General features: G+C 40.6%; 4 protein-coding genes, 1 non-coding gene and 1 pseudogene across 8 annotated transcripts; 3 read left to right on the forward strand and 3 right to left on the reverse strand.

Moving 5' to 3' along the window:
* Positions 1 to 454: 454 nt before the first annotated feature.
* Positions 455 to 2,923, forward strand: LOC115752341 (annotated as a pseudogene).
* TRNAA-AGC lies at positions 807 to 879 on the forward strand. The gene has a single exon. It is a non-coding gene; the product is annotated as a tRNA-Ala (tRNA).
* LOC115752351 (beta-amylase) lies at positions 2,080 to 7,224 on the reverse strand. Of its 2 annotated transcripts, XM_048271436.1 has the most exons (10): positions 7,108 to 7,224; positions 6,634 to 6,705; positions 6,145 to 6,543; positions 4,383 to 4,547; positions 4,021 to 4,284; positions 3,714 to 3,923; positions 3,270 to 3,509; positions 2,938 to 3,196; positions 2,845 to 2,893; positions 2,080 to 2,194 (listed from the first exon to the last, which is right to left on the reverse strand). In XM_048271436.1, the coding sequence occupies exons 2-8, from the start codon at positions 6,670 to 6,672 to the stop codon at positions 2,990 to 2,992; spliced, it is 1,524 nt and encodes a 507-aa protein (XP_048127393.1). In that variant the 5' UTR covers positions 6,673 to 6,705; positions 7,108 to 7,224; the 3' UTR covers positions 2,080 to 2,194; positions 2,845 to 2,893; positions 2,938 to 2,989. The 2 variants fall into 2 exon arrangements, with proteins under 2 accessions (XP_048127393.1, XP_048127394.1); XM_048271437.1 differs by lacking the exon at positions 2,080 to 2,194 and having other exon boundaries at positions 2,838 to 2,893.
* A 1,695-nt stretch (positions 7,225 to 8,919) lies between these two features.
* Positions 8,920 to 10,988, forward strand: LOC115752353 (proline-rich receptor-like protein kinase PERK8). The gene has a single exon (XM_030690498.2). The coding sequence runs from the start codon at positions 9,677 to 9,679 to the stop codon at positions 10,193 to 10,195; it is 519 nt and encodes a 172-aa protein (XP_030546358.1). The 5' UTR covers positions 8,920 to 9,676; the 3' UTR covers positions 10,196 to 10,988.
* Positions 10,989 to 11,474: 486 nt separating this feature from the next.
* Positions 11,475 to 13,186, reverse strand: LOC115752352 (uclacyanin 1). 3 transcript variants are annotated; one of them, XM_030690496.2, is made up of 3 exons: positions 12,456 to 13,186; positions 11,793 to 12,217; positions 11,475 to 11,762 (listed from the first exon to the last, which is right to left on the reverse strand). In XM_030690496.2, the coding sequence occupies exons 1-3, from the start codon at positions 12,619 to 12,621 to the stop codon at positions 11,646 to 11,648; spliced, it is 708 nt and encodes a 235-aa protein (XP_030546356.1). In that variant the 5' UTR covers positions 12,622 to 13,186; the 3' UTR covers positions 11,475 to 11,645. The 3 variants fall into 3 exon arrangements, with proteins under 3 accessions (XP_030546356.1, XP_030546357.1, XP_030546355.1); XM_030690497.2 differs by having other exon boundaries at positions 11,475 to 11,954; positions 12,000 to 12,217; positions 12,456 to 13,176; XM_030690495.2 differs by having other exon boundaries at positions 11,475 to 12,217; positions 12,456 to 13,179.
* An 8,129-nt stretch (positions 13,187 to 21,315) lies between these two features.
* LOC115752366 (cysteine-rich repeat secretory protein 38-like) lies at positions 21,316 to 22,478 on the reverse strand. Its single transcript, XM_030690516.2, has 2 exons — positions 22,097 to 22,478; positions 21,316 to 21,855 (listed from the first exon to the last, which is right to left on the reverse strand). The coding sequence occupies exons 1-2, from the start codon at positions 22,438 to 22,440 to the stop codon at positions 21,468 to 21,470; spliced, it is 732 nt and encodes a 243-aa protein (XP_030546376.1). The 5' UTR covers positions 22,441 to 22,478; the 3' UTR covers positions 21,316 to 21,467.
* Between the last annotated feature and the right edge of the window lie 3,772 nt (positions 22,479 to 26,250).

Consider the following 26,250-nt stretch of genomic DNA (forward strand, 5'->3'; position numbering starts at 1 on the left):
GATGGGGGGGAGAAAAAGGAAATCAAGAAAATTTTTGGTTTGCGTGACGATCACAGAAGAAGCGCGCCCGCAAACGATCTAGAGCCCGGAGCGACGAGTTGTTTCTTCTTCCATTTGCATGTTCCTTTTTTTTCTTTTTTTTTCGTTCTTGAACGCGCGAGGACAGAGAAGAAGGACGCCACCGCGAGGATAGACGTGACGAGAACGAAGTGGGAACGCCCATAATCTTTGCGGGGGGTCGTGCTCGCTACCTGCCCTTCTCCTTTGCGTTTATTACGTTTCGACCAGTCCAGATGGATTTCTGGACTTCTCATTATTTTTTTCCACACCCTTTTTTTCCCCCTTCTTTTCTATATCCGAAACGTCCGTTCTGATGAGCCTGATTTCAACTAATTTCAATCCACTGGGGAGTTGTTTATCTAGTCTCCTAACTTCATGCGAGGTAATCTAAACAATGCAACCGCAAGCTCGGTTTGACTTTCGTATTTGCTGTTTTGAGGGTCCAAATTATTATTTAAGCCCTTTCGGATCGAATTTAAGCCGAGAGGAGAGGTATCTCGACGTCGTGTGCGCTAACCGAGTGAATGAAAAAGAACAATCGCATCAAGAGAAAGTTTGAAGATATTTTGACTCATTTGATCCGCATCCATATATAAAACTTGGAAATTTACCATTTATCTGCACATTTTTCCTTTTCACGACACACGTCAAAAGTCGACCATTTCGGGGTAGTAATGAATAACAATTAATTCTGCGTGACGCTTATTCGTTTTTTATATGTTTTAAGTAGCATCGCAACAGCAGAGGGGGATGTAGCTCAGATGGTAGAGCGCTCGCTTAGCATGCGAGAGGTACGGGGATCGATACCCCGCATCTCCATTTTCCTTTCTTTTTGCTTATTATTATTATTTGGCTCTTTGATCTCGCGATGAAGGGGCCCCGGTAATGCTTGACACACATTGAGTTGGAAAAATCCGTTCTTGTGGCATTCCATGATCAGGGGCTACGCTCGTAGCGGTTTCCCTTTCAAGTCCCTCGTCTTGTACCGGGAAATGTCTTGAGTTTCGGTCGAAAGGCGGATAAGTTCACTTACCCTTTTTGTCTTGAAGTCCCGCGGTGATCTGTTGTTTGTCGAAATCGGGAAAAGAGTTCATGGCGTGATAGTGCTTAGCGGGGTTGGAGTCTGATGTTAATCCGGCCAGTTCTTTGCTCGCCATGTATCTGGGGTTTGGGGATATTTGAAGCTGCGAGGGCCGTGTTTGACGGAATGCGTGAAAGAGACTCAACTTCTCGGAATACGATGATGTACTGGTTATGCAAGGAATGCAAAGCGGAAGAGGCTTTATTGGTTTTCCGAGAAATGAAGAAGGATGGACTCGTTTTAGATGGAACAACTTTGCTCGCTCTTCTCACGGCTTTGTTTAACCTTAGTGGAGTGAAGGTGGGGAAAGAGGTTCACGCCTATGCTGTCCGGAATGGAGATAGTCTTTGCAACGGATTTGTGGTGAATGCTCTCAGAGACATGCATTGTACTTCCTATTTTGTATTGGAAGCAAGGAGATTGTTTGAGGCGACGGTAATTGATACAGTGTCATGGAACTTGATGATATCTGCTTATGTGAAGACTGGAGATGCTCTGGAGAGCATGAAGCTTTTCTGCCCGATGGTTCGTGAAGGAATACAACCTGAGGAAGTCACTGTTGCAGCTGTTTTTGGAGCTTGTGATCAGATCACGGCCTTGCATTCTGGCACGTCTGTTCTGTCGTATCTGGGTAAGAGAGGATTTGGTGCCAACACTATTATAGGAACTGCCTTCGTGGACATGTGTTCGAAATGTGGGTTTAACCTCTTCACATCGCGCTTTAGATGAATTGCCCCATTAGATTTGTTTCCTTGCACTTCTATAATTTCTGAATACGCGATGCATGGAAAGGGAAGGGAGGCTGTTGCCAGGTTTTATGCGATGGTGGAAGAAGGTATTACTCCAGATGAGGGTCTATTTTCTTCGGCATGTAGCCATGCAGGTTTAGTTGATGATGGCAGAGAAATATTTGAGAAAATGGAAAAGCAGTATAAAGTCAAGCCTACAGTTACACATCTTACATGTTTGGTGGATCTTGGCCGAAGCATACAAACTGATCGAGACTTTGGAATTAGAAGCCACAAGTGACATATGGTCTGCCCTCCTTTCAGCCTGCAGGTGGAATAGAAATGTTCAGCTGGCAGAAACCTCTGCTGGAAACTGTTTTCTATTGATCGTGGTGGTGTGGGTGGGTGGATATATGTCTTTCGAACAAATATACCGCTGAGAAAAGATGGCTTGATGTCGAAAGAGTTAGAGCCATGATGAGAGGTCACAGTTGAGAAAACCATCAGGATACAGTTTTACTGAAGTGGATAAGATGGTCCATCGCTTCTTGGTAGGAGATAGGTCACATGAACAGTCAGCATATATATGCCAAGTTGAAGGAATTGAATGGTGAATTGACAAAGGTTGGATATGAACCTGATATAAGTTCAGTGTTATATGACTTGGAGGAAGAACTCAAGGAGAAAATGCTCTGGGATCACAGGGAAAATTTGGTGATTCCTTTAGCTCTTATTAACACAGGTCCAGTGACCATAATTAGGATAACCAAGAATCTTCATTTTTGTGGGGATTGCCACACTGTGACAAAGTTTATTTCAGAACTCACAGGCCGTGAGATCATTATGTGGGATAACCATAGGTTTCACAATTTTAAAGAAGGGAACTGTTCTTGGGGCGATTATTTCTGAGAACTAGTTTAGGCTCATTTTATGTGAACAGAAACAAAAAGTGGAGAGTAGCAGTTTTACTCCTACAGGATCTGATTTGCCATGAAAGGACTTTGATCTTTGGAGATGTCTGTGCCTCAATGGGCAATATTTTACTGCTATTCACTCTTTCCCGTGTGCCTCAATGGGCAATATTGTACTGCTATTCACTCTTTCTCGTTCTCTGGTCTTCTCACTTCAAGAAAGAGGTGATTGTTTCTATGAATTTGTCGAAGAAATCCGCAAGTGCACCACCGACGCCCATGTCTGTCTCTTTATCCCATGGAAATGGCTTCATTGGTTTGGTTGCTTCTAGCAAATCTTCAATTGGAAGCTTTGGATTTGAACGCTCTAGTGGATCTAAACGTTGGCCATACTTTCTTGAATCCGCACAGTGGCCCTGGACCAAACAAAGAGAGTGTTTGGACATCCAATGAAGATTTACACAGAGATTTCGTGAGGGTTTCCTTTACCTGATCAGCATGCATTTTCTTCACAAATGTCTTGAATATCTTGAAGTTGTTTCCTCCGAGTAACTTGTCTGATAAACGAAGGTATGTTATTCCATACATTTTCAGCTTTGGCGGGCCATCTCTACTGACCCCATTGGGCCTAGCATTTAGAAGTATCTGATTGTAGGCAGCTCGATCATATGTTGAAAGTGCATTCTCTCCCGCTACCTCAATTTTCTCTCTCCAACATCCACTCAGAACCTGCAAAATATGGACCCCAAGTGGACTCATTTATTTGATTATCTTTCCCTGGCTATCATGATTTTCTTATAGTAATAAATTCAATTCTGGTAGAGATCGCAGATCTTTCAACTGGAGTTTAAGTTTTCTCTTAATTATTTCCAATCATGATTATTGTTATTAACTACTTTTTATTGTACTGTTTTAAAGAATAGAAAGTAGTACCAGCTGCACGAGTTCCTCGGGCGCGCTTTTAGCAGGAGCAGTTTGTTCAGAGTCTCGCATCTCAAGACATGTGAAATTAAGAATTGCATGATGCCTTGACAGCATCCTCGCAATAGGTCTGTAGCCATCTCTGTCATTCAGATTGTAGTATCCAGAAGTGAGCTCTGCAGCATGACTATCATCTTTATACCACCAATGTATGCCAGATACCTGATTCGTGATGGCATTTGGTTGATATAGCTAAGTTCTGATTCTAAAAACACATAACTAGATAAATGCTTTAGTTGCTTGTGATATGGGGAGTCACCTTGGCCGCTAGCTTGACTCTACTGCCTAGGAATACCTGGTTGGCTTCATCCATTATCTGATCACCGTGGGTTATTAATTTGTTAGAGTACCAAGTCAGGAAAAACTTTCCTCTCTCGGTGAGGTATGCCCCGTTTGGACCAAAGAATTCTGTTGATTCAGGAGTGGCATTGTAACTTCCTGCATTATCTGGGAGTTCCCATTTGGGATGACCCACATTTATTGCAGCCTCCCTGAAATCTTCTATGAGATACTTGTCGTAGCACTGAAATTGAAGTCCATTGTTTCTGTTATTACCCTGGTTAACATCCAAGGGAAGAATGCCTTACAGTTATGCAGACATTGTTTGAGGGTGACTGTTACCTGAAATTCCCCGATACCAGGAAAAACCCAGCCTTGACTTTCTGGATAAGAGGGGTATCTTAGCTCCCCTGCAGGTCCTAAACCTACTTCAATGTCTATTATCTGTCCTGATTCCAGGAAATCTGACATGTTTTCCCTGAAGCTCTTCATGTAGTCACTATACATCTGAATGCACAATACGACATTATAAAATGTGAATCAGACAATTTATCACATAAAAAGGATAGAACAACTGAAAGAAATGCCTAATTTGGTTTAATGTACTTACATCTGATTTAGTATAAAAAGTATCACTATGCAAATTGCAGCAGTCTGGCTGATATTATTTTTCTGTAATTATGTAGTCTAAATAATTTGATAGCATGAGCTAAAAATTCATGATCATGAGTGTGCATACTATATTTGTATATTCTTAAGATGCCTTTTCCACTCAAAAATATATCTTCTAGTTCTCAAATTATTTTTCCCTTTTTAGTAATGTGTGCTTGAAACCTCTATTTCCTTCTAATGGTTCTTAATAATGAGGTAAACCTTATGTATTTCTGTCTAGTGTTTGTTGTGTTCATTCTAGGACAAATTCATTATTGCCCAGATAAACATATGGGGAAACTATCGACTACCATTCTCACTTTAATACCCGTACACCAATTTGTATCTCACTTTTGAAAATCCATTCCTCTTTCCTCCTCCTCAGTCGTTCCCCAATGACCTAATTCCCTAAAAACCGTCCAACTTTAGGTTCAATCCCAGCCCCATTTTTTTTTTTTTTTTGTAAATAAATAATCAACAATTTTCACTCTAGTCCCAAATCTACTCCCATGTCCAAAAATCACCATTGGTTTCTTCAAAATTATCAACTTCATGAGGATGTTGTTCCATACGAGGTGAGGGTGTTGGTGAAGACACAGGTTTTGATAATGAACATCTAATTGACTCTGATGTTGATAATTTGAAGAAACCAGATGCAGTTTTTTAACACAGGGTGAATTTGAGAATATAGTGGAAGTTTATGATTTTTTAGATTAAAAAAAAAGTTCATGGCAGAATTGGGATTGGACTTAAAGTTGGGGTTTGTTTAGGGAACAAAGATGTGTCCCAAGCCCCCCTCTCTCCTCATGCTTGGCTTCCTAGCTTTGAGGACGTTGCAACTGACATCAACACCAAATCGGAGGTCAGGGACTGTCCGCCTTCTGTGACAGCCCAGATCCTGGTCGGGCTCAAAGTCTCTCGGAGCTCGATATCACGGCTGTGTTGAGCTTTGAACAGAGTTCGAGCCTGAGCTCCATAGCCATGGTGACCGAGCTTTGGACAAAGCTCAAGCGCAAGCTCCATGGCCGAGCTCTTTTAGAGCTTTGTGCAAAAGGGAGGGGGAGGATCGTGGTGGTTGGTTTGGTGCTGGTTGGCGAGCGGCGTTAGGCGGCGGATCTGTTGACGGTGTGCGGCATCAAACATGGCGGCTGATTTTGTGCTTGGGTACGGTGGACCTTGGATTGGTTAGGCGGTGATGGGTAGTTTTTGTGTGGTTTTCTACTTGAAAGAGGTGCTAATGAGTCTTTTAAGCTTTAAATTTTGTCTTGAGGTGCAAATTGCAGGTTTAAGGAGGGGATACATATTGATATGGGTGAGAAAACTCAAGTTGGATTTTGAAATTTTCCCTGTCATATATGATGTCATGATGCTTATCTTGAAGCCAGCTCAACTCTTTCAGTGGCTAGCAGTGGCTATGCAAGACTCAAACATGATAAATAAAGCTCATAATCACCTGTACAGCAGTTCTTCCGTAAAAGAGAGGTTGGTCATCCACACCAATTGTGAGATATTCTCTGTTCCTGTTGCCATTTCTATTTGTGTAGAATATATCAGGGTCTTTTTCTTGAATGCCTAGTACCCATTTAGGAATTGGGATGTTTACCGCATCTCCGATATTTCCACCACATTGGTGGAACGACATTATAGCTTGTATCTTCAGATTGCATCCTTGAACAATCTGAAACAGGCTCCTATATGCAGTCCAGTCATACTGTTTAGGACCTTGGGATTCCACAATTCCCCACCAGACATCAACCATTATTCCATCAACGCCTGCTGCACTCAGCTTCTTGAGCTGCTGCTCTATCCCATCTCTGTCCTTGAAAGTGTTATAAACTGTGATGACCTCAAGCTGAAAGTAAGCATTGGTAGTAGAGTTATTAGTTTGCCATCTTTAGTTGCATTTTGCGTTTTTTGTCGGGGAAGATTTATTGGTACTTACAGGGAGCATTACATAGATTGGTACATAGTTTGCTAACATCTTCTCATCATATGTACCAGGAGATGTTGTAGCCTGCACAATGTAATGACAGCTAGGTTTACAGCTTCTCTTTGGATTAACGTTTCTCTTTGCCTCGCTTTCAGAATATCCAGAATGCGACAGATGGGATATATGGAGGAAATAATCACCACAAGAAGGCATATAGAGAGATGATGGAATGGGAGATAAATTTCTCAGAAACAAGTATGGGGCAATTACCGGTCCTGGAAACTGGCAAAACATGTACAAATGATACAATGTAGCCACAGTCATTTGGGTCGCAGGGTATTGGAGAGGGTGGAAGCAGCTATGAACTATAAAATTCAATTGAGTCAAGGTTGAGCAAAGTTGCTAATCTTAACGTGATGCTTCAACTTTTGAACGAGACAAAAAATTCAATTGAGTCAAGGTTGAGCAAAGGGTATTATCACTTGCCCCTGACTCTGTGGACACCTCGTATGCCACGGCTTTGAGATTCTTGAATACCCTGCCAGAGTTGAATGAGAGAGCTTTCCTGTAACTAAGCCTCTCCGCTCGCCAGACTTCTTGTCCGCCATGATTGACCATTGTCAAATCCTGACCGAGTTCTCCACAGAAGAATCTGCCCTTGGACCCCGTTTCAGCAGGTGATGCAGAACTCAAAATGCTCGTCATGTTGGCTTCAACTTCTCTCCTTTGTTGCCTTTGGCCAGTGAGTGGTTTTGAATGGCAATTCCTTGTGTCTATCTATCTGGTCTTGTGTTTTTTCATGTGAATGGTGTAATGAAGTCCCTTATTTTGCAAGAAAAATCTAGTCTGTTTTGTTTCTCATATCAGATTTTTCTCATGCGTGGCTTGTGGTCTGCATATAGGCTTTCCCATGATATGCAGGAAACCTCTAGGGAGGAATGCAATGGATTGGGTGGTCGAGACTTTCTCATAGGATAAAAGGGCAATGTTTTGAATCTCTCTTAACCCGGAATGTTCATCTTCTGGTTGTATATGTGCGTTGTCAATAAATCTTCCAGTCACTGTCTGAGCTTTTGTTTTGTCTTCTTCGAGCCATTGTCCTTAACTTGAGTGTGGGGGAAATGAGCAGCTTTATCCTTTTCCCTCCAAAAAGAAAAGTTAAGCGGGGACACTATCGGTTGATCATTGATTAGTGTCAAATAAACTCTTACACATGGAATTTTCGGTGAATATTCATTATATTAGTGCCACGATGATCTTATCATAAGCTTACCTCAACTATGTTGAATTAGGATAATGCATATAAATGTTGCCTTATGAAAAATGTCATAAAGTCTCACACCACACACATGAAGCTCGACCAAATGATCGAAGCGACCACGAACTCGAAGAGCAAGCAAGATGCACCAGAAGAATAACTACTGAATCCGGAATGAAGCACGGGAACAACCATTCTAACTAAGAAATCGGTCAGCAATTCATAAAAGGGGAAAATGCTAGATAAAGGCTCAAGTGCCATAATTTTCTTAAATAAGAACATGAAGTGACCATTGTTTGAGTTAGAGGCTTGAAGTTTTCTCTTTATCTCCGATAAAGACCTGAAGTGATCATGTTTCAAATAAGGGCCCGATCACAACGGCCGACCAAATATTCCCGCCGATCAAGGGCATTTTCGTTAAAATTTAATTTTAACTTTTAATTAATTAAATTAAAATTTAAAAAAAAAAGTAAGAGTAAAAAGAAAAGGGAAAGGGCCCGTGTCTCCTTTCCTTTTTTTTTTCTTTTACGGTTTCAATTTTTCTTTTTAATTTTTGAAAAATAGAAAAAGTAAAAAAATGACGAAAATGCCCCTATCAACCGATGAGTCATGCCCTTTTTTGAGATTGATATAGCTATTTCATGCATTTATTTGAAATAATATCCAATTTAGTCCCTTATTTGAGACAATGAAGACACTTCAAGCCCTTATTTAAAACAATGTTAACTTTAGATGTTTATTTGAGAAGATGAAGGCGCTTGATGTCCTTTTTTTTTTTTTTTTAAATTTCCCTAAAAAAATGTTTTCTTAACTAGAGAATGGGTATGAGTTGTAACACGGTGGCCGTCGTTACCGGCCTATGCACCTGGTGTGAAAGAGTATCCGCTATGGCGCCGCCAAACAACCAACGGCTCTTCAATCGTAAAAATTTTATACTGTTATAAAGTGAATTTACATTTCGAAAATAAAAATCTTGTGTCGTTATCAAAACACACACGAAACCAAAAGTTTGAAGTGGCTGCCTTGGTGAGGCCGAGGAGGGAAATATCAACGACAACTTTTTCAGGTGTACAAGTTTCCCAGCGACTTAGTAAGGTAGGGGACCCTCACTCACTGCATTAAGATGAACTAAGATCCGACGCCTATCTGTCAGAACACACGCGGCGTATTTCCACCGGTTGGCCGTTTCGCACTACCGGCGAGGCGAGCCTTAGTCGTCTTCTTCGTGTCGGGGCATCTCTCGTGCAAAAAGCTCCCTAGGCGCGCCCCAAGCTCGCCAGGATCAAACCGCTGCGAGACGTCTTCTTGCAACTTGGAAAACTCGATTTCTAAGGACATCAAAGAGTCGCGAATTTCTAATTATTTTAGTTGCTAAATGACGCAAAACACATGGGTTATAACTTATAAGATTGTTTTTCAACTGAGTCTTTTGTCCCATAATGGGGTTCACGTGCCACCCTCCCAAAAAGCGCAGCACAGCACACATACCAACCAAGAAAGAATCCCAAATGCAAGCTCATCCTCCATCTGCTCCCTCCTCGTCCCTCCTCTCCTCGATCGCCATGAGAAAAAGACCAAAACGACATCCAAAGAGACAAAAAACGAGAGGAAAAGAGGAGCACGTCCGGACCGGACCCCCCCATCGCCTTCTCTCTCTTGAAATCGAAACCAACGTTAGGACAGACCCCCCCGTCTCTCCTCGTCAGTCAGAAATCGATCCCAGCCTCCTCACTGGTTTTTATCCATTTTAGCAGAATCCCAGGACAGACAGACAGACAGACGCCCCCCGCGGGCAGAATGTGTTATGTGGGGAAAGCAACAAAGATCTTCATCTTCATTGTTACCGCGCTCGTCGTCCTCGGCCTCGTCGTCGGCTTCGGCCCCTTGCGTCACTCCCTCCACCACCGTTCCCACGCCCACCAATGCTCCGGCGACTCCTCCTCCTGCACTTTCTCTTCCCCCGTCGTCTCCCCCACCACACCCACCAACCCAATCTACCCTTCTACCCCCGATCCCGGGTCCTCGTCGACCCAGCCCGTCCCATCTAGCTCGAACCCTCCTCCCAGCCCGACTACCTCAGCTACTCCCTCATCCTACCCGCCACCGCCCAGCCCGATCCTGAGCCCACCCATCGCGATCCCCACTGCCCCTCCGCCGACGTCTCCATCATTGCCACTCTCCCCTCCGCCAACGCCGCCAGCGGAATTGCCGCCTCCGCCACCCCCGCCGCCAGCTGCTACTGCTGCGGCGCCGCCCTACACAAGCCCGCCGAGCCCGGGGGTGGTGACTCCAGGTCCTGAGCATGCTTTAGCTTAACTTAGCTGTTCTTTCTTCTTCTTAAGAATTAGTCAGAGATACAGTGCGTCCCCATTTTCTTCTTTCATCTTAATAGGCGAAGACAAATTCGTGAGTTTTAGAGTGAGGGATCAGCTTGATCTGGCATGGGCTGTGTATAGATGGCGGAGGTGTAATTTGGAAGGTTGGTGCTGTTTCTTTTTCCTGAAAATTAGCAAAAAAATCACTTCTTTCACCTTTTTTTCCCTTTGCAACATAGGATTCTCTCGAATCTCTTCATTGTTTCTTGGAGGGCGCTTCGGTTTTTACTTACATTGGGTCTCTTTCGATGGGATTAGTGTCGCCATTCGATTTGTTCTTTTACCCTTTATCGTCCTTCCTCTGCATCTCTCAACAGCTAACCAAATCGTGCTGGAAATTTAACTCTTTCTTCTGGTCAGAAAACAAAATTTCTGCTGGAACACACTCTTTTATCTTGCTCTTTCGGCTTTCCCTTTTCTGCGCTCAATCTGAAGAGCACTGCAATAAAGAACGAACCAGAAAAGGAGTCTTCATAAATTAATGTAATTGAGGAGCTGCCTATGGTGGTTGGACTTGGAATGGGGGTTCTCTCTTTGTTATTGCTAGGCGATCTCTGGCATCCAATGGTAGATGGAGTCATATTCTTAATTCCATCCAACCAAGAAGAAACGTAAATTGAGTATCATCTTTCTTCCATGTGATACTAAGCCAAGAGTAAATGATATTAGTACACGGTACTTAATGTTATGTCAACAGTTGCTGGATGAGTAATTGTTTTTGCCAACTAAGGTTTGATGCATACTGTATGGTTGACTCTAATATTGTCCTAAACTAGAATAGGCGAATGAAACGCATGTGAGGTTGTCCGAGGACATTTTAGTTTGACACCGCCACTCGGAATTGGACAGAGTCAACTTTCAATTTATGGAGATTTGGCATGTAGTACAGAGGCCATCCTAGTTTTGTTAGAATCAGAAGTTAAGGCCAGAAGAATCGTTTGACTTCAGGCATCTAGCAATTACCACCAATTCTAATCTCATCCCATGCTTAGATCAAGAGATGGGTCTCCTCTCATCCGAAAGTCTCATTGGATGACTCGCTCTCAACTGATAGGCAATGCTTCAGTCATGACTATGAGGAAGCGGCCGATGATGGGCAGAAATTTTTCATCCCTGGCTTGACTGTCCTTTTTCCTCATTCTTACGCAGTAGAAATCAAGATTACATTTTTGGATTGACACCAAAGTAATCTAATTACAAGATACCACAACGCTCAAATGTATGTAAACGCTGCCTGTCTAATTTTATTATTGGGTCATGAATCACGATCGCTTCTCTGCTCTGAAAAGCATAAATGACTTCTCAAACGCACCGGAAGTATGTGACGGAAGATACAAAAGATTTCATCAAATACAGGGATCTAAAAGAATCACACAAGAATGTTTAGCTCCTTACACAGCCAGTAGGCTCACGACTCCAAAGCATACTCCCATTGCCAAAGTAAAAGTCAAACTTACTCTATTGGCCGATGACTTGGGCGATTCTGCGGCACTTCCACTCGGAGGAGCTGCTTCTGCGGGAGTTTCGCTTGGAGGAGCCGATCCTGGCATTGCTGCTGGTGAGGGTACGGCTGCTTTAGGAGCCAGAGCGGAACTTGGAGACCTGGCCGGAGATTCTGCTGGAGGAGAGGCTGCTGGAGATTTTGACGGCGGGGAAGCAGCTGGGGATCTCGGTGGAGGGGTGGAAGGAGATGCGGCTGGAGGGGAGGAAGGAGATGCGGCTGGAGGGGTGGCGGGAGTGGCTGCCGGTGGGGTTGAAGTGGCTGCGAGGGTGTCTACTTCGAGCTTCATTCCTCCGGCGCAGTGTCCCGGGGTAGAGCAAATGAAGTATCTCTTGCCCGGAGATGTGAGCGAAACGGTGCTGGAGCCACCAGTGCTTGTTTTGATCGGGCTGGTTGCTTGGCAAGAGTCATAGTCTGCCTTGGTGACTTCGGTGACATCGTGGCTTGGTGCGTACTGAAAGACTGCAAAGAATAGAGAGCACAAATCTAAAACCCTCCGTCTTAATGTCCCAATTTCAAATGACATTGCTTTTCAAGTACTTCACACTTTCAGAAATAAAAAAAGGTCAAAAGCAAATGCTACTGCAAGTTAAGTCGCAAATCAAATGCATGAGTTACAATCAAGTCTACAGATCAGGCCAGACGAAGATCTTGTTTTTTTGTTTTTTCGGTCAAAATGGAGCATTGGGATGTTACTCACCCAGAGTATCTCCTATCAAGAACTTCTGAGATGATGCCCACGTCTGGACATCAGTAGTCGTGTCCCACCCACCGTTCGGGCCTCCGACTGTGTAGCTAGCTGCCGCGGCTAGTTCTATCAGCAATGCCGCTAGGACAAAGCAAGTCAGTGATCTGGGAGTCGCCATCTCTGATCTGCGTCGCGAGATTGAAGAAGGTAGGGTAGGCTCAGTGAGAGATCTTGAATTGGCACCTCTCTCTCGACGAAGGGCACTTGCGTATATATGGGATACAGGAGGAAGCAGAGCAGGTGCATTCACAGAGGAAGATAATATTATCTTTCACGAGTTGTTGATTGGGGTTTGGTTTTGACATCGCAAGAGTTTCTTGGCTCGTGACAGGTTGTTCCCCAGATTTGAAGATCTAATTGATTCATTCATCTTTCTTTTTTTCCCCCTTCGTTGACTCGGCTTGCATACTACATGTTATCCCTCTTGTGGCAATACCCCATTAATTGAAGCTGTCATAATGCAACGGAGTGATCATTACACTACTCATGATCTCCATGTAACAACGACTTGGTTCGGACAACCAGCACTTGACCTTGTATTTCTGAGATGGAAAAAGACCGGCGCCCGTTATCTTCCGGGGCGGTCTTTAGCGACGAAGTTTTGCGTTCGGATCGAGCTTGATGACCGAGGCCGCGGCGTTGCAATGTTCCGCGCTTTGACAGGAGAGGTTGGGATTTGTTCCGAGGGAAGTAGGTTGTGATCGTCATCGATTTGCAGTAGCTATTGACTTTTTCTTCCTCGTATCCATCCCACCCACCAATGGCAGCAAAAGCAGCGGGGCAGTTTCAACCAAGAGTTGGCGAGCACTAGCAATCAATGATTTTGCGAAACAGTAACAGTAGGAAAAGTAGAAGCATAATCGATGCGTCCTCGATTCACTATTCTAATTCCAAGTTTTGTTACCGGGAAATTTAAGACAATGACGGGCATAGAAGTACCTCGGTGCACTAGTTTAGAACTAATCATTTATCTGATTTTTTCATTCGAATACGAAGGGACAAATGTTCCGAAAGAAAACTTTCCATATGTATTAAACATTTTACAACCCCTCTCTCAATCATATAGATCATGCCTTTTTTGGACGGATTAGTCAAATCTCGGGAAAAGTGACAAAAAAACAGTCCTAAACATATTACATTTGTGCCAATCCAATCCTAAATCTTTTTTTTTTGTGCCAATTCAGTCATAAAACCTTTTGTATTGATACCAATTCAGTCTTAAATTTTCTTGTATTTATGTCAATTAAGTCAATTCGGCCAATTTTGGTCAAAAATCTCTAACGTGGACATCAATTGCTCTACATGGCACGATTGGCGCCGACTTGGACATTTTAAAATATTATTATAAATTTTTAATTATATCTTAAAGAACAAAAAATGTTTAAAAATATTACTAAAAATATGAAAATAATATTAAAAATATCCACGTCGGCGTCGGCGGTGCCACACAGGACAATTGACGTATACGTTAAAGATTTCAAGTCAAAATTGGCCGGATTGACTCAATTGGCATAAATGCAAAAGATTTAGAACTAAATTGATACAAATACAAAATGTTTAGATTTGAATTGATATAAAAAAAAAGATTTAAAACTGAATTGACATTGACAGAATAAATTTAGGACTTTTTTTTACGCACTTCTCTCGTCAATTCTCATGTATGACGTGAATAAGCTTAAGAGGGCATGAACCCATTGAAACGACTGTTAGGATTGCCGTAGTTCTCACTGCACAAGTTGACTCGAACGTACGGGTAGGACCCGAATGATGTGAATGATCATAAATTTCCGCCAAGGTAACGTATTTCTTCAGAATGGCTGATCTTGGTGCGTATATGAACCCAACTCACATGCACAAGATCGGCCGAAGACGGTGGCCCCCAAGCAGTAGAATTTGAACTATCACATCCAAATTTATGTAGGTCCATAACCAATCCCCACAAAGTGTAGCACTTGCTTTTTCCTTCTTCCTCTTGCGTCCGCCATGAGTCGAGCTCGAACCCAAGGCTCATGACCACTTTGGCCATGGAGCTTGGCCTCCAACCCGGAGCTTGGGGTAGCCTTGGCTACTGAGTTTCGAGCTCGGCCTCAAGCTCATGGCAATGGCCACTTGAGCTTCGAACTCCCATCCAATGGCCATTGCCAAACACGTTATTTCCGACTTTTCTTTCTATTATGCGTTCTGAGATATCTAAACACGTTCATGGTAGAAAGCTCCACCTTATCTTCCTGTGGTCTGGCAAACCCCCGGAAGACACGATATTCAAATTAGAAACTGAAAATGAACTGTGGTCCGTGGACATGGAAATGCAAATAACCAAGACAAAAAAAAAAAAAAGGGTTGATCATCAGCAACAGGACGAGTTGTGTGGCTGTAGTTTCGTGGTCAAGTTCGTAATCCTCGCTCCAACGAGGTAAAGCTTGTTGAGAGTAGAGCAGGGGAATTGTTAGCCCCCGCGAAAATCCACTTAGCCATCCTTGTTAGGGAGGCTTCGTTGTATCACGGTCATAACAGGACGATTACGAAAACAGTTTTAATTTATTTTATTTTTTATATTTTTTCTTCGAAGAACAGATTTTCAAAAACAAAATGTCATGAAAAGATTGAAGTTTCCTGAAAATAGGAGGAACCATACTATCATAGCTTCGGCAAAGGGTATGGAATAGAAATCCATTTTTATCGAAATAGATTTGGAATAAGAAGTAAAAATTATGTACTTTTCTATTTCTGGAACAGAATCAGAAATAAGAATTCTTTTCATTGTTCACTCCTTCTCTCTTGTGTGCGGTCTCTTTGTTTCTCTCGTTCTTGCCATCGATCACTAGCCGCCACCCGCCCGCCGTCGGTCTCCGGTCTCGATCCGCCCGACGTTGATCGCCGGTCTCTGGTCCATGGCTCTATTCGCCCTTCGCCGGTCTTCGGTCTCTGTCCGCTCGACACCAACCGCCGATCTCTATCCGCCCGTTGTTGGCCGAAATCCAGCAGTTGGCAATCGTACACATTTTATGTCGTTATGAAACAAATTTTTGTTTTGGAAACATAGATTTTGTGTCGTTATCAAACTAGTATCTCCGCTAAAAAACTCGTCCATGAAATTGAATTAAAAAAAAACTAAATTCTGGCTAGAAATAGAGCTCGGGAATATAATGGTTATCATTTATGCCTTTTATTACGAAGAGACAGACTTTCTCTATATTCGATTATATTTGGATTTACGGATAAAATATTAAAATCCACCTGTATATATCATTAGAGAGACTAGAACGCACTTTCCATTTGTACAGATCACAGTACTATTGGATATGGGGAAGTTTATTTTGAGTTAATGGTCAACATGCTTTTGAAGTTAAGCGAGGGCCGAAAATCTCGCTCCCGATGGGTCAGATCGATCCGGGATTCGTGTTCTCTATTGAGGCTTTTGCTGCTAGCCAGTGAATCAAGCAAGCGTCAATGACCTGGATGTCAATATTAATTGTCATTTTCTTGGGCAATAAAAACTAGAAGTCTCTTATTATTTGGTTAAATGAATGGGCGTTTATTTTAAATTTCCATAGGCAATATTGAAAAGGTCAAATTGTCTATCTATGAACATTACCTAGCTGGGAAAACAACACGAAAGCCATTTGAAAAGGGTACGAGAGCTGAATTTCCTTTGCAACTAGTCCATACTGACATCTATGGCCCAATGAATGTAAGGGCAAAGCATGGAGCTGTATACTTCATCACATTTATTGATGATTATACTCGATATGGATATGTCTATCTAATTTCTCATAAATCAAAAGTATTAAGTTGCTTCAAGAAATTTATCACCTTAGTGGAAAATCAGTTAGATAAAAAAATAAAAGCTTTGAGATCCGATCGATGTCGAGAATATTTATCCGAAGAGTTCATAAATCTATGTGATGAAAAGGGAATAGATAGACAGTTATCTATTCCATACACTCTGCAACAAAATGGTGTTGCCGAAAGACGAAACAGAACCCTACTTGAAATGGTTAGATCCATGATGGCACAAGCTAATTTACCGATTGCCTTTTGGGGCAATGCTTTATTATCTGCTGGCTATGTACTTAACCGAGTGCCTTCCAAATCAGTCACTTCTACCCCATATAAATTGTGGATATGTCGAAAACTTGATTTAAGCTTTTTCAAACCTTGAGGTTGTGCTGCCTATACTCATGAGTCCTCTCATAAATATCAAAAATTAGGACCAAGAGGCAAAAATAATATCTTCATAAGATACTCAAAACACTCTACAAGATATGTATTTATAGGTGAACAAGAAAGCGGAAGTATGACTGAATTTGAATCTAGAGATGTCACATTATTAGAGAATGATTTTCTAAGAAAGGGCGAAATAGATGAAGGCTGATCCTTATTTGAGACATTAGATCGGGATAATGGAACCGCTGGATTCAATGATCCAAGTGGGAGCAATGTGAGAAGTGGGGAGTTAAGTACCAATCAATCTCAATTGAAACCACTTGATGAATCGATACTATTATCCGATCCGAGTGGGAGCGTACGAGAAAGTGAAGTACCTAGGGTACAATCTTCTCCACGACGAACTAGTCGCAAAAGCGTTCTTCGTCGATGCTTTGAGATCGAAGGGGAAGCTTTCATGATAGTTCTACTAGAAGAAGATGAGCCAAGATGTCACATTATTAGAGAATGATTTTCTAAGAAAGGGCGAAATAGATGAAGACTGATCCTTATTTGAGACATTAGATCGGGATAATGGAACTGCTGGATTCAATGATCCAAGTGGGAGCAATGTGAGAAGTGGGGAGTTAAGTACCAATCAATCTCAATTGAAACCACTTGATGAATCGATACTATTATCCGATCCGAGTGGGAGCGTAATGGAAAGTGAAGTACCTAGGGTACAATCTTCTCCACGACGAACTAGTCGCAAAAGCGTTCTTCGTCGATGCTTTGAGATCGAAGGGGAAGCTTTCATGATAGTTCTACTAGAAGAAGATGAGCCAAGAAATGTGAATGAAGCTCTATCTTGCCCCGATACGGAAAAATGGATGAAGGCAATGGAGGAAGAAATGGAGTCGATGAAATCAAATCATGTTTGAGAATTGGTTGATCTTCCTAAAGAACCCAAAATCATTGGGAACAAATGGATTCTCAAAATAAAGCGTAAGACTGATGACTCGATAGAAAGATATAAGGCTCACCTTATAGCGAAGGGATATAACCAACAGGAAGGAATTGATTATGAAGATACTTTTTCTCCCGTGGTTAGATTTACCTCAATTCGCCTTATTTCGGGAATAGTGGCTAGTTTGGATCTTGAGTTACATTAGATGGATGTAAAGATTGCTTTTCTCAATGGAGAATTAGAAGAAGAGATTTACTTGAAACAATCCGTTGGGTTTGTCAAAGAAGGTCAAGAACAAAAGGTATGTCGTCTTTCGAGATCGATATATAGCCTTAAACAGTCTTCAAGACAATGGTATATATGCTTTCATAATGTCATTGTAGCATATGATTTTGATTTGATTAATGAAGATAATTGCGTATATATTAAAAGGTCCAAAAGGCACTTTGTAATTTTATTATTATATGTTAATGATATACCGATTGCCGGAAGTAATATGGAGTTTGTCGAGACAGTCAAAAGATGGTTATCTTCCAATTTTGAAATGAGAGATATGGGTGAAGCTTTGTATATTCTCAGAGTCAAGATTTTGAGAGATCGTTCGAAAAAGTTGTTGTCTCTTTCGTAAGAGACATATATCAATAAAATTCTTGAAAGATTTCGTATGCAAGATTGCAATCCCATTGATACTCCTATTGCAAAAGGTGAATGATTGAGCCGAAGGATGTGTCCTAAAATTCCACAAGAGCAAGAACGTATGAAAAACGTTCCATATGCTAGTGTTGTTGGAAGCCTCATGTACGCTATGATGTGTACCGGACCTAATATTTGTTATGTAGTTGGAGTGGTCGGTAGATACCAATCCAATCCAGGTCAAGTACATTGGACTGCTGTTAAGAGAATACTGAGGTATCTGAAAGCAAGCGTTGATTACTCTTTGACGTATCAAGGAAGTGATCTGCACCTTGAAGGCTATATTGATGTTAACTAGAGGGGAGATTTGGATGAGAAGAAGTCCATTTCTGGAAATATGTTCTTAACGATGGCGCTATATCGTGGAGTAGTAAGAAATAACAGTGTATAGCCTTATCCACCATGGAAGCCGAGTTCGTGGCATTATCAGCGGTAGCACAATAGGGTGTTTGGCTTAAAAGAATTTTGGATCATTTGGGTATTCCTAGAGATGCTGCAAAACCTGTGAAGGTTTATTGTGATAGTCGGACAACAATGGCTTATACTAAGGATCCTAAGTTTCATGGCAAGACCAAATACATAGACATTAAGTATAACTATATCAAGGATATGGTAGTACGAAAGGAAGTGAACCTACAATATGTATCTATGCATAGTATGTTAGCAGATCTTATGACAAAGCCAATTCCTAGAGATGTTTTCTTAAGTCATATAATGACTCTAGGACTGCGTAGAGGTTGTTGATGTATTGAATATTTGTATTTTCCTCGGAATATTAATGATTGATGATATTGTTTGTCAATATGAAAGTCTATTTGATATTTATGCATGTTAATGCTTGGTGCATTGAATTTAAAAGGTATGTCGGACAAATGTGAGATTAGCCCACTCACACGGGTAATTGCATCTATTTACTGTGTGTTGAATAGAGATGAGACAATTTTAAGCTTATTATCTATGTGATAATTGAGAGCTCAAGCTTAAAAAATATTAATGCCGCCTTAACAGAATGTTAAGATGAGGATTCATCATATTATAACGTCCAAAAGTGAAATAACCCACATATTTCACTTTATCCGTCTTCAATGCTAGATGAGAGTTCCGGTGAAAGCTCTTTGGCTGAAGTTGTTACGTGAACTCAAGTAAGGTATTGAGTGTGTCAAAAGTAATCATCTGTGCCGTATTAAAATGAAAAGACATATGCTCCATGGGGAAGGAGAAAAATTCCGTAATACGTATTTCATATTACGTATGTATAGTCGACCAATGAGAGTTGGCAAAAGTTTAGATCTCAACTTTTCTATGCCGTGTGAAACGCTCGAGATAAAATTCCTCATTTTTAGTACCCTCATGACTCTTCGTTATTCTCGAGATCTCTATTTAGTGTTCGCTATATTAGAGTATTACATATAGTCATGAAATTGATTCGATCTAAAGGGACATTTCTAGAAAAACGAGCTGAAATGAGATTAAGAAGTCTAATGGATGAGAAAGATTGATTTAGAGATTTGTGTCACGTCATGGATTATATTCACAGACCAGTCAATTATGATTATTTAGTATGATCATAACTGTGAATATAATGTTATCATATTTTTGAATGAGATCTAGAAAGAGATATGTATGTAACCGATTGATATAGGGTACAACATACCGAAATCAATCTATGGTCACGTCCATTTTTTTTTGAGCTGTCATATACTTTTAACAAATATGTGACAACGAGCTCTTAAAGTATGTTGGTTGCACGGGTTATTTGCCAATATGAACTTTGCAAAAATAAAAGGAGTTTTGTATTTGGCCCTCGGTGGGCGGATGTGAGTTGTTTGCCCTGCATGGGTGAGTGGGAGATATTGGATTATATTGAGTGGGGTCTATGGGGTTACGGTGTGCGCCCATGCGGGCAACAACATCTTCCCTTTACAGTTATCATAGGAAACCAACATGTAAAGTCACGTTGTTTCAACAGATGATAAAAACGGACTTCCTCTCTATCGTTTTCAATACACTCATTCAATCACAGAACGAAAACTCTCCTCCCGATTCTCGGTCGATTGACGTTCGACGACGGAACTCCGAGATTGCAAAAAGGGGCTTTTAACTTGTGACAATTAAGGTACGTCCTCATGATATACTTTGCACGATCGGTGATTCAAGTGATTTAATTGGGCATGTTTCTGCGAGTTAAATTGAACTAGAACGGGAATGTAGATTCTCAACACAAACGTTGGTCTCTATAGTGTTCAAGCTATAATCGTCCGGGAACAGTTCTCCAACAATTATAGCCATGTGTCCACATCTCCTAGAATCTTGTGCCCATGCTCTCACGATGCCATGATCTAGTCTTCAATCAATTGCCCCTTTAAAACCGCTTCATCGACGTGCATCAATATCGATAACATTCTTATGACGGCTCATGTGTTCAATAATCACTTGTGTTCTAGTAATGTGTCTATCTTTGGTCCTAAACAAGACCTTAAAAGGCTTAAAGAGAGATAGGGAAATGAACTCCCCAGTATATGAGAGGCTCTCTATATTCCCTCTCTCTGGGCAAGAAAAACATTCAGAGAAAACTTAAGGGTGGTAACTGGGGAAGGTAGACCCCAAGTCGGCTTCGGTCGGCGACTACTAGGTAAGCTGATATACTAGCCATCCGCGCCAAGAGTCATGCTAGGAGCTTACTCCAGGCCCTCCACCAACAAAAAGTTATAACCCTCTAGGTGGAAGGGTCTCCCTTGATTGTAACTCTTTATAAACGACGTGCATCAATATCGATAACATTTCTTACGATGGTTGCAACGGCTCACTTGTTCAATAATCACTTGTGCTCTAGTAATGTGTCTATCCGTATTGACGATCAGGTCAATTTATGACTAAATTTTCCCCCAAGTCATTCCAAGAAATGACTCTATATCATTTGAAACAATCCCATCCCATCGCTTCTCTCTCACTCGCTCATGTAGGGCTTAGAAGGTTCTACGTCTCAGTTACAACGGGCAGATTTGTGAAAGACAAAGCCATTTTTTTCATGTGAAGTTAAAACCTGAACAACTAAACACCCTCCTGAGATCCATCCATTATTGGATTTATTTTCTTCGAACTTTGATTCATCATACATGGCGCATCCATTTGCGGAGATCATCGAGTTTCAAACGATCTCAAACATTGACGAAAGGGTAAAGCTCATATCTAACGTTGCAACTCGCGCCAACGGTTCTCCCTCCTCGTTTGCCATAGCAACAGCTCGGCAGGTCGCTTATCGCGCCCTCGAGGCACGTCTTGCAGTCATCTCCAGACAGATCCCTCGTGCACTGAGCCAAGCCGAACAGGGTCTTCCTCCCTCCAAGCTCGAGTTGGCCGTACGCATACTTTTTGGGTCCCGCCACGGCTTCGTCCGTCAAGCTGCTCAGCAGCTCCTTGATCTTCCTGTAGAATTCCATGAAGTCCATGTCGACGTCCTGCACGTTGAGCAAGTAGAACTTGTTCTTGTCGTCAATCTTGCCGAAGAATTCCATGTCGGAATACTTGAGGAGACAATTGTCATACCTAAGAGAAGCACCAATCGAGAGTCCACATATCAAATATTGGATCGAAGCCAAACAAAAATAAAAAACAAAATAAGAAGGAGAAACTACAGGAGCTTTCGAGGGAAAATGGAACTTGTTAATTTAAGAAATCAACCAGATGATAGTTTGAAATTATCAGATTTTCCAGTTGGTTTGGCATCGGGTATTGTTAAACTTCAAAGCGGACTACATGAGCCATGAAGTGTTCGAAGCTGTCATACCAAATAACAGCACCCTTCTGCTTAGGGCAACGCTGCAGAAGCTCGGGCCCTGCATCGGAGACGCAACTTTTGCAGTCGGAGCTCGATACATCACCCCGGCAAAGGGCTAGCCCGTACACTTGATTCTTCCCCTCGCCGCTTGAGCTGGTTCCGAACCCGCTAGGAGGGACCTTGGAAACGAGGGCACTGAGCAACCTGTCGAGGTTGTCTTTGTAAGGACTACTGGAAGTGTAGTTTTCTTTGCCGAAGCAGATATCATAAAGCGGATCGACACCCAAGCTCGTGTCGAGAAGAAGGAAGAAAGAAAGGAGGAGGTAGAGGGGGATGGATTCGGAGCGAAGCATCCTTGTGACTTTTTGTATAGATTATTGTGGGAAGACTAGGTAGGTTTTGGCTCCTTGAAGAAAGAATTTGATGATTAAATAGGGGAATAAGGAGACACAGTCTAGGATGATGGAGCTGAAAATGTTGACTTTGACTATTTCAATCGAGTGGCATTAACCAATAACCAGTAGGTGCACCAGAACGAGTAACCTTATCCCCCCCATAGATATTTCAACCAATGACAATCACAAACTGCTTGTGGATGATTACGATGTTGACCGGCACTGACAGAAAAAAAAGTAGCAATGAACAACATGTTACCCCTTATATGTCATGAAAGTATCAAATGTATGTATTGCAATAAGTTGGAAAAGGTAATTAAGTCCATCCTTAAAGATCGATGACATATCATACTGTTGAAGAAATTCGATCGTTCGATTAATTTTTAGGCAAAGTATCGTGACGATGAGAAAATGTTTTCCAATCTTAACTATAGAGGATACGTGCACAATGATAGACCGATGAATCCCTCAAATAAATAGATATTCCAATAGGTGTACACACATGGTTATCAAAAGTGAAACATGCTTATATGTTGAGAGGCCGGTCACACTTCTACATAATATGGATTCTTTCATTTTCTAACTTATCTTACTCGAGCTTGAGCAACAATCAATCGCATTTCAAGAAACAACAAGAAAATATCAAAATCGCACCTTGGGTGTAGTATGGTTGAATGTTGTTGCCAAATTACTCGGTAAAACCGCGCAAATATCTCTCTTGTCGTGCTAAAAAAGGGATCATGAATCGGATTCGGTGGCAAAACTGCGGCACAACCAGCATGCGGTGCATATTCAAACCAAAGTGAGGTCCGCGCCGAGGTGAAGATTCAACCGAGAGCCGCCGCGACTGTCGGGTTTGGCATATGGCCGTTATTCTAGAACGACAAAGCATCTGAGTTGTTTTTGACTTTGCTTTTTGGTCCACTTTTGAGGCACGGGCAATTACTGAGATTGAATTCCAGAAAGAGAAGTTTCCTTTCTTTTTTTATTCGATTTTTTTTTTTTTTTTGGGGTTTTTCTTGGTATTGGATTTTGATTCAAGTGGATGGTGAGGACCAGAAACGCACCAACTATGTTGAGGACCAGAAATGACTGCCATCCACTAACTTTTTATAAAATTTCAATTATCTAGAAAAGAATGGTCGTCGCCACAGTGCAAATTGCTCCATATCTCGTAAATTATCCTAAAAAAATAAGTTGTTTTTTCACCTCGAGCGGATATTTGATCATATGATCTCATGGGGATATGGAATGCTACAATCCCATTCAATACCAAAAGAACATATATAATGCTATTTATTTTAGGGCGGCGCTATTTCCACTCTCATTTTGGCTAAGACATTTCTCTTTTCAATCAATAGATCGAAATACTCTTCTCTCTCTTCAAGTTATTATTATTTTTTTTATCAACCTAACCAACATAACTGTCTTTTTTTCTATTTTCTCTTTTAAATATATCAAATTCACAACATAAATGTCAAATTGCACCCAATAAAATACCATTCTATAATGCATCATGTTATCACTTTTTCTAGAGAAGTTCGTTATTCTTAAGTTATGATCTCATGCTTTTAATTAGATAAGCTATATAAACTGTTAAAAATTTCTAGTTATAACAGCTTATGAACACACAACTAACTGTCTATTTTTTATGAAATAGTTTCAGGAAAATTTTATTACAAAGTTGAAATTTAAAATCCAATATATTTATCACTTATTTGTGCTTTTTTTTTTTCACATTTTATTATGAACTATAAGTTAGGGTTGAAAATTTGTTTACATTTTCTGCACTTTCAAACTCATGTAAGTTGATTCACTTGCTATGAGATTGAATTTACAATCAATGTTAATTCCTTTCTTTATATCAAGATTTTTTTTTTGGTCGAAACTTTATATCAAGAGTTGAACAGCATGAAATTTCATGTTTTTTCCTTTATGTGTTTATCCTTTGTTTATACATATCTAAATACAAATATGTTCGACATTTTATTATGTTTTTAAGAAATTAATCTTTTCCATTTTGTGATCAATTTTATTTTTCCGTTTTTATCAAGATCAACTAAAAATAAAAGTAGATTTGTGAATTATCCTTATACAAAAAGAAACTTTTAATTGAAGAAAGAGAAGGGTATTTTACTGAGTTAAATCGCAAAAATGAGTGTCTTAATCAAAATGGAAGTGAAAATAATGCTGCCCTTCTTTTAAGGGTATGTTTATTTCGCGAAACGTGAATAATTTAAAAAAAAGATTACTTATATCGCTTAAAATAATTAATAAAAAAAATTGATTTCATGATCGATAATAATTTATATCTAAGTTTTTCGTGGACGATGAAAATATTTTTTATTCATTCGATTTTTGTAAGCGATACAAATAATTATTTTCAAAAAATACTTTTTGAATTGTTCATTTTTAATGTAATAAATGGATTTTAATTTGTCGTTGCAATAGTGATCGGCCATGTAAGAAATTAATTTAACGTAAGCATATTCTTGAGCTGATTCCAAGAGTGTCACATCCTGGATTCTAGATCCTACTGAATGCTCAACGGAGGAATAAATCAAAAACCTTTGGGGGTCCCCTTGACAATTATGAGCTCGGATCTGATCAAAAGTCCACCCTTCTAGAGATGGGAGGTTGACTTGATAGCCAAACGGCGGTGTCGACCTTAATTAGGCTGCAGTTTTCTCGCTCGTACATGTTGCCGCTACATAGCTATCATAATGAAAACAAAAGTCCAAAGTCAAATGTAGTCCTTCCGTGATTTCGCGTAAATCATAGGATAGCTCAATATAAGACCATTCTTTCTAGTAGTATTTTTCTCGAAAGGTGCTGTTTTTTTTTTTTTTTTTTGGATTGTGCCTCGAGATAATCATATCATGTCATCGTATCGTAGACTAATACAAAATGCCATATATTGTTGTATGGCATTGACCGTCAAAACGAGCACATTTCTAATCGTAGTGTTTTGGATCTGACACCAAACATCAATTTACAACAAGCAAGTATGTTTTTAATAGACTATCATACTAGAGAATAATGTACTCTAACTTCAAATAACTAAGCCTTGCAATCCCAAGAGGTGGCTGGTCAAGTGGTGACAATATTGATTTTCTTGGCTACGCAACGCGTGGCTATTTGTAGATGCTTAGATTTACATGTTACTAATAATTATCCGACGCATGCATGAGTAGATTTTCTCAAGGCTAAGATTCCCCCATCCCATGCTTCTCTCTTTTGTCTCTCATTTCTCTGGGCACATCTTATCTTGACTATGAAAAGTGGAGAGATAAATCACATCTAAAAGCAGCCATTTCTAGGAAATACGGGACCCCTAACCAAAAGATTCATTCTTTATGAATCAAGTATCAGATATATTGCCTCTTTATGTGAAGAAGAGATTGCTTTTTAAAAAAAAAAAAAACTAAATCAATTCCAAACCTATTATAAGGGGGCCTAATATCCTAAAATATTATCCAACTTTAACTCTTGTCTCAATTCTATATATATGTCTTGTAAGAACCTTTCAACTTTAGGTGCAATCACAATTCTACTTGAAATTTTTTTTGTCCCATAAAAATCCCAAACTTTAGGTCCAATCCCAATTCTATTTTAATTTTTTTCATCACATAAAAAACCCTCAACTTTAGGTAAACTTACTTTTGTCTCATAAAAAATTCTCAGCTATATGTCTAGCTTTAGTTTTACTATCATTTTTTTTTTGTCTCATAAAAGGTTACAACTTTAACTTGATTCATAAATCTGCCT

This window comes from Rhodamnia argentea, chromosome 10 (assembly GCF_020921035.1).
Source record: "Rhodamnia argentea isolate NSW1041297 chromosome 10, ASM2092103v1, whole genome shotgun sequence".
Classification (NCBI taxonomy): domain Eukaryota; kingdom Viridiplantae; phylum Streptophyta; class Magnoliopsida; order Myrtales; family Myrtaceae; genus Rhodamnia; species Rhodamnia argentea.

What these genes read in the sequence shown, in the direction of transcription:
- LOC115752351 (XM_048271436.1), bottom strand. Translation starts at nt 6,672, where the DNA reads ATGTTAGCAAACTATGTACCAATCTATGTAATGCTCCCT. An exon ending in CAATCTATGTAATGCTCCCT is followed by an intron (nt 6,544 to 6,633) that starts GTAAGTACCAAT and finishes GCTTACTTTCAG; the next exon opens with CTTGAGGTCATCACAGTTTA. An exon ending in GAGTCAAGCTAGCGGCCAAG is followed by an intron (nt 3,924 to 4,020) that starts GTGACTCCCCAT and finishes ATCACGAATCAG; the next exon opens with GTATCTGGCATACATTGGTG.
- LOC115752353 (XM_030690498.2), top strand. Translation starts at nt 9,677, where the DNA reads ATGTGTTATGTGGGGAAAGCAACAAAGATCTTCATCTTCATTGTTACC.
- LOC115752352 (XM_030690495.2), bottom strand. Translation starts at nt 12,621, where the DNA reads ATGGCGACTCCCAGATCACTGACTTGCTTTGTCCTAGCGGCATTGCTG. An exon ending in CTTGATAGGAGATACTCTGG is followed by an intron (nt 12,218 to 12,455) that starts GTGAGTAACATC and finishes TATTCTTTGCAG; the next exon opens with TCTTTCAGTACGCACCAAGC.
- LOC115752366 (XM_030690516.2), bottom strand. Translation starts at nt 22,440, where the DNA reads ATGCTTCGCTCCGAATCCATCCCCCTCTACCTCCTCCTTTCTTTCTTC. An exon ending in CAGAAGGGTGCTGTTATTTG is followed by an intron (nt 21,856 to 22,096) that starts GTATGACAGCTT and finishes TGCTTCTCTTAG; the next exon opens with GTATGACAATTGTCTCCTCA.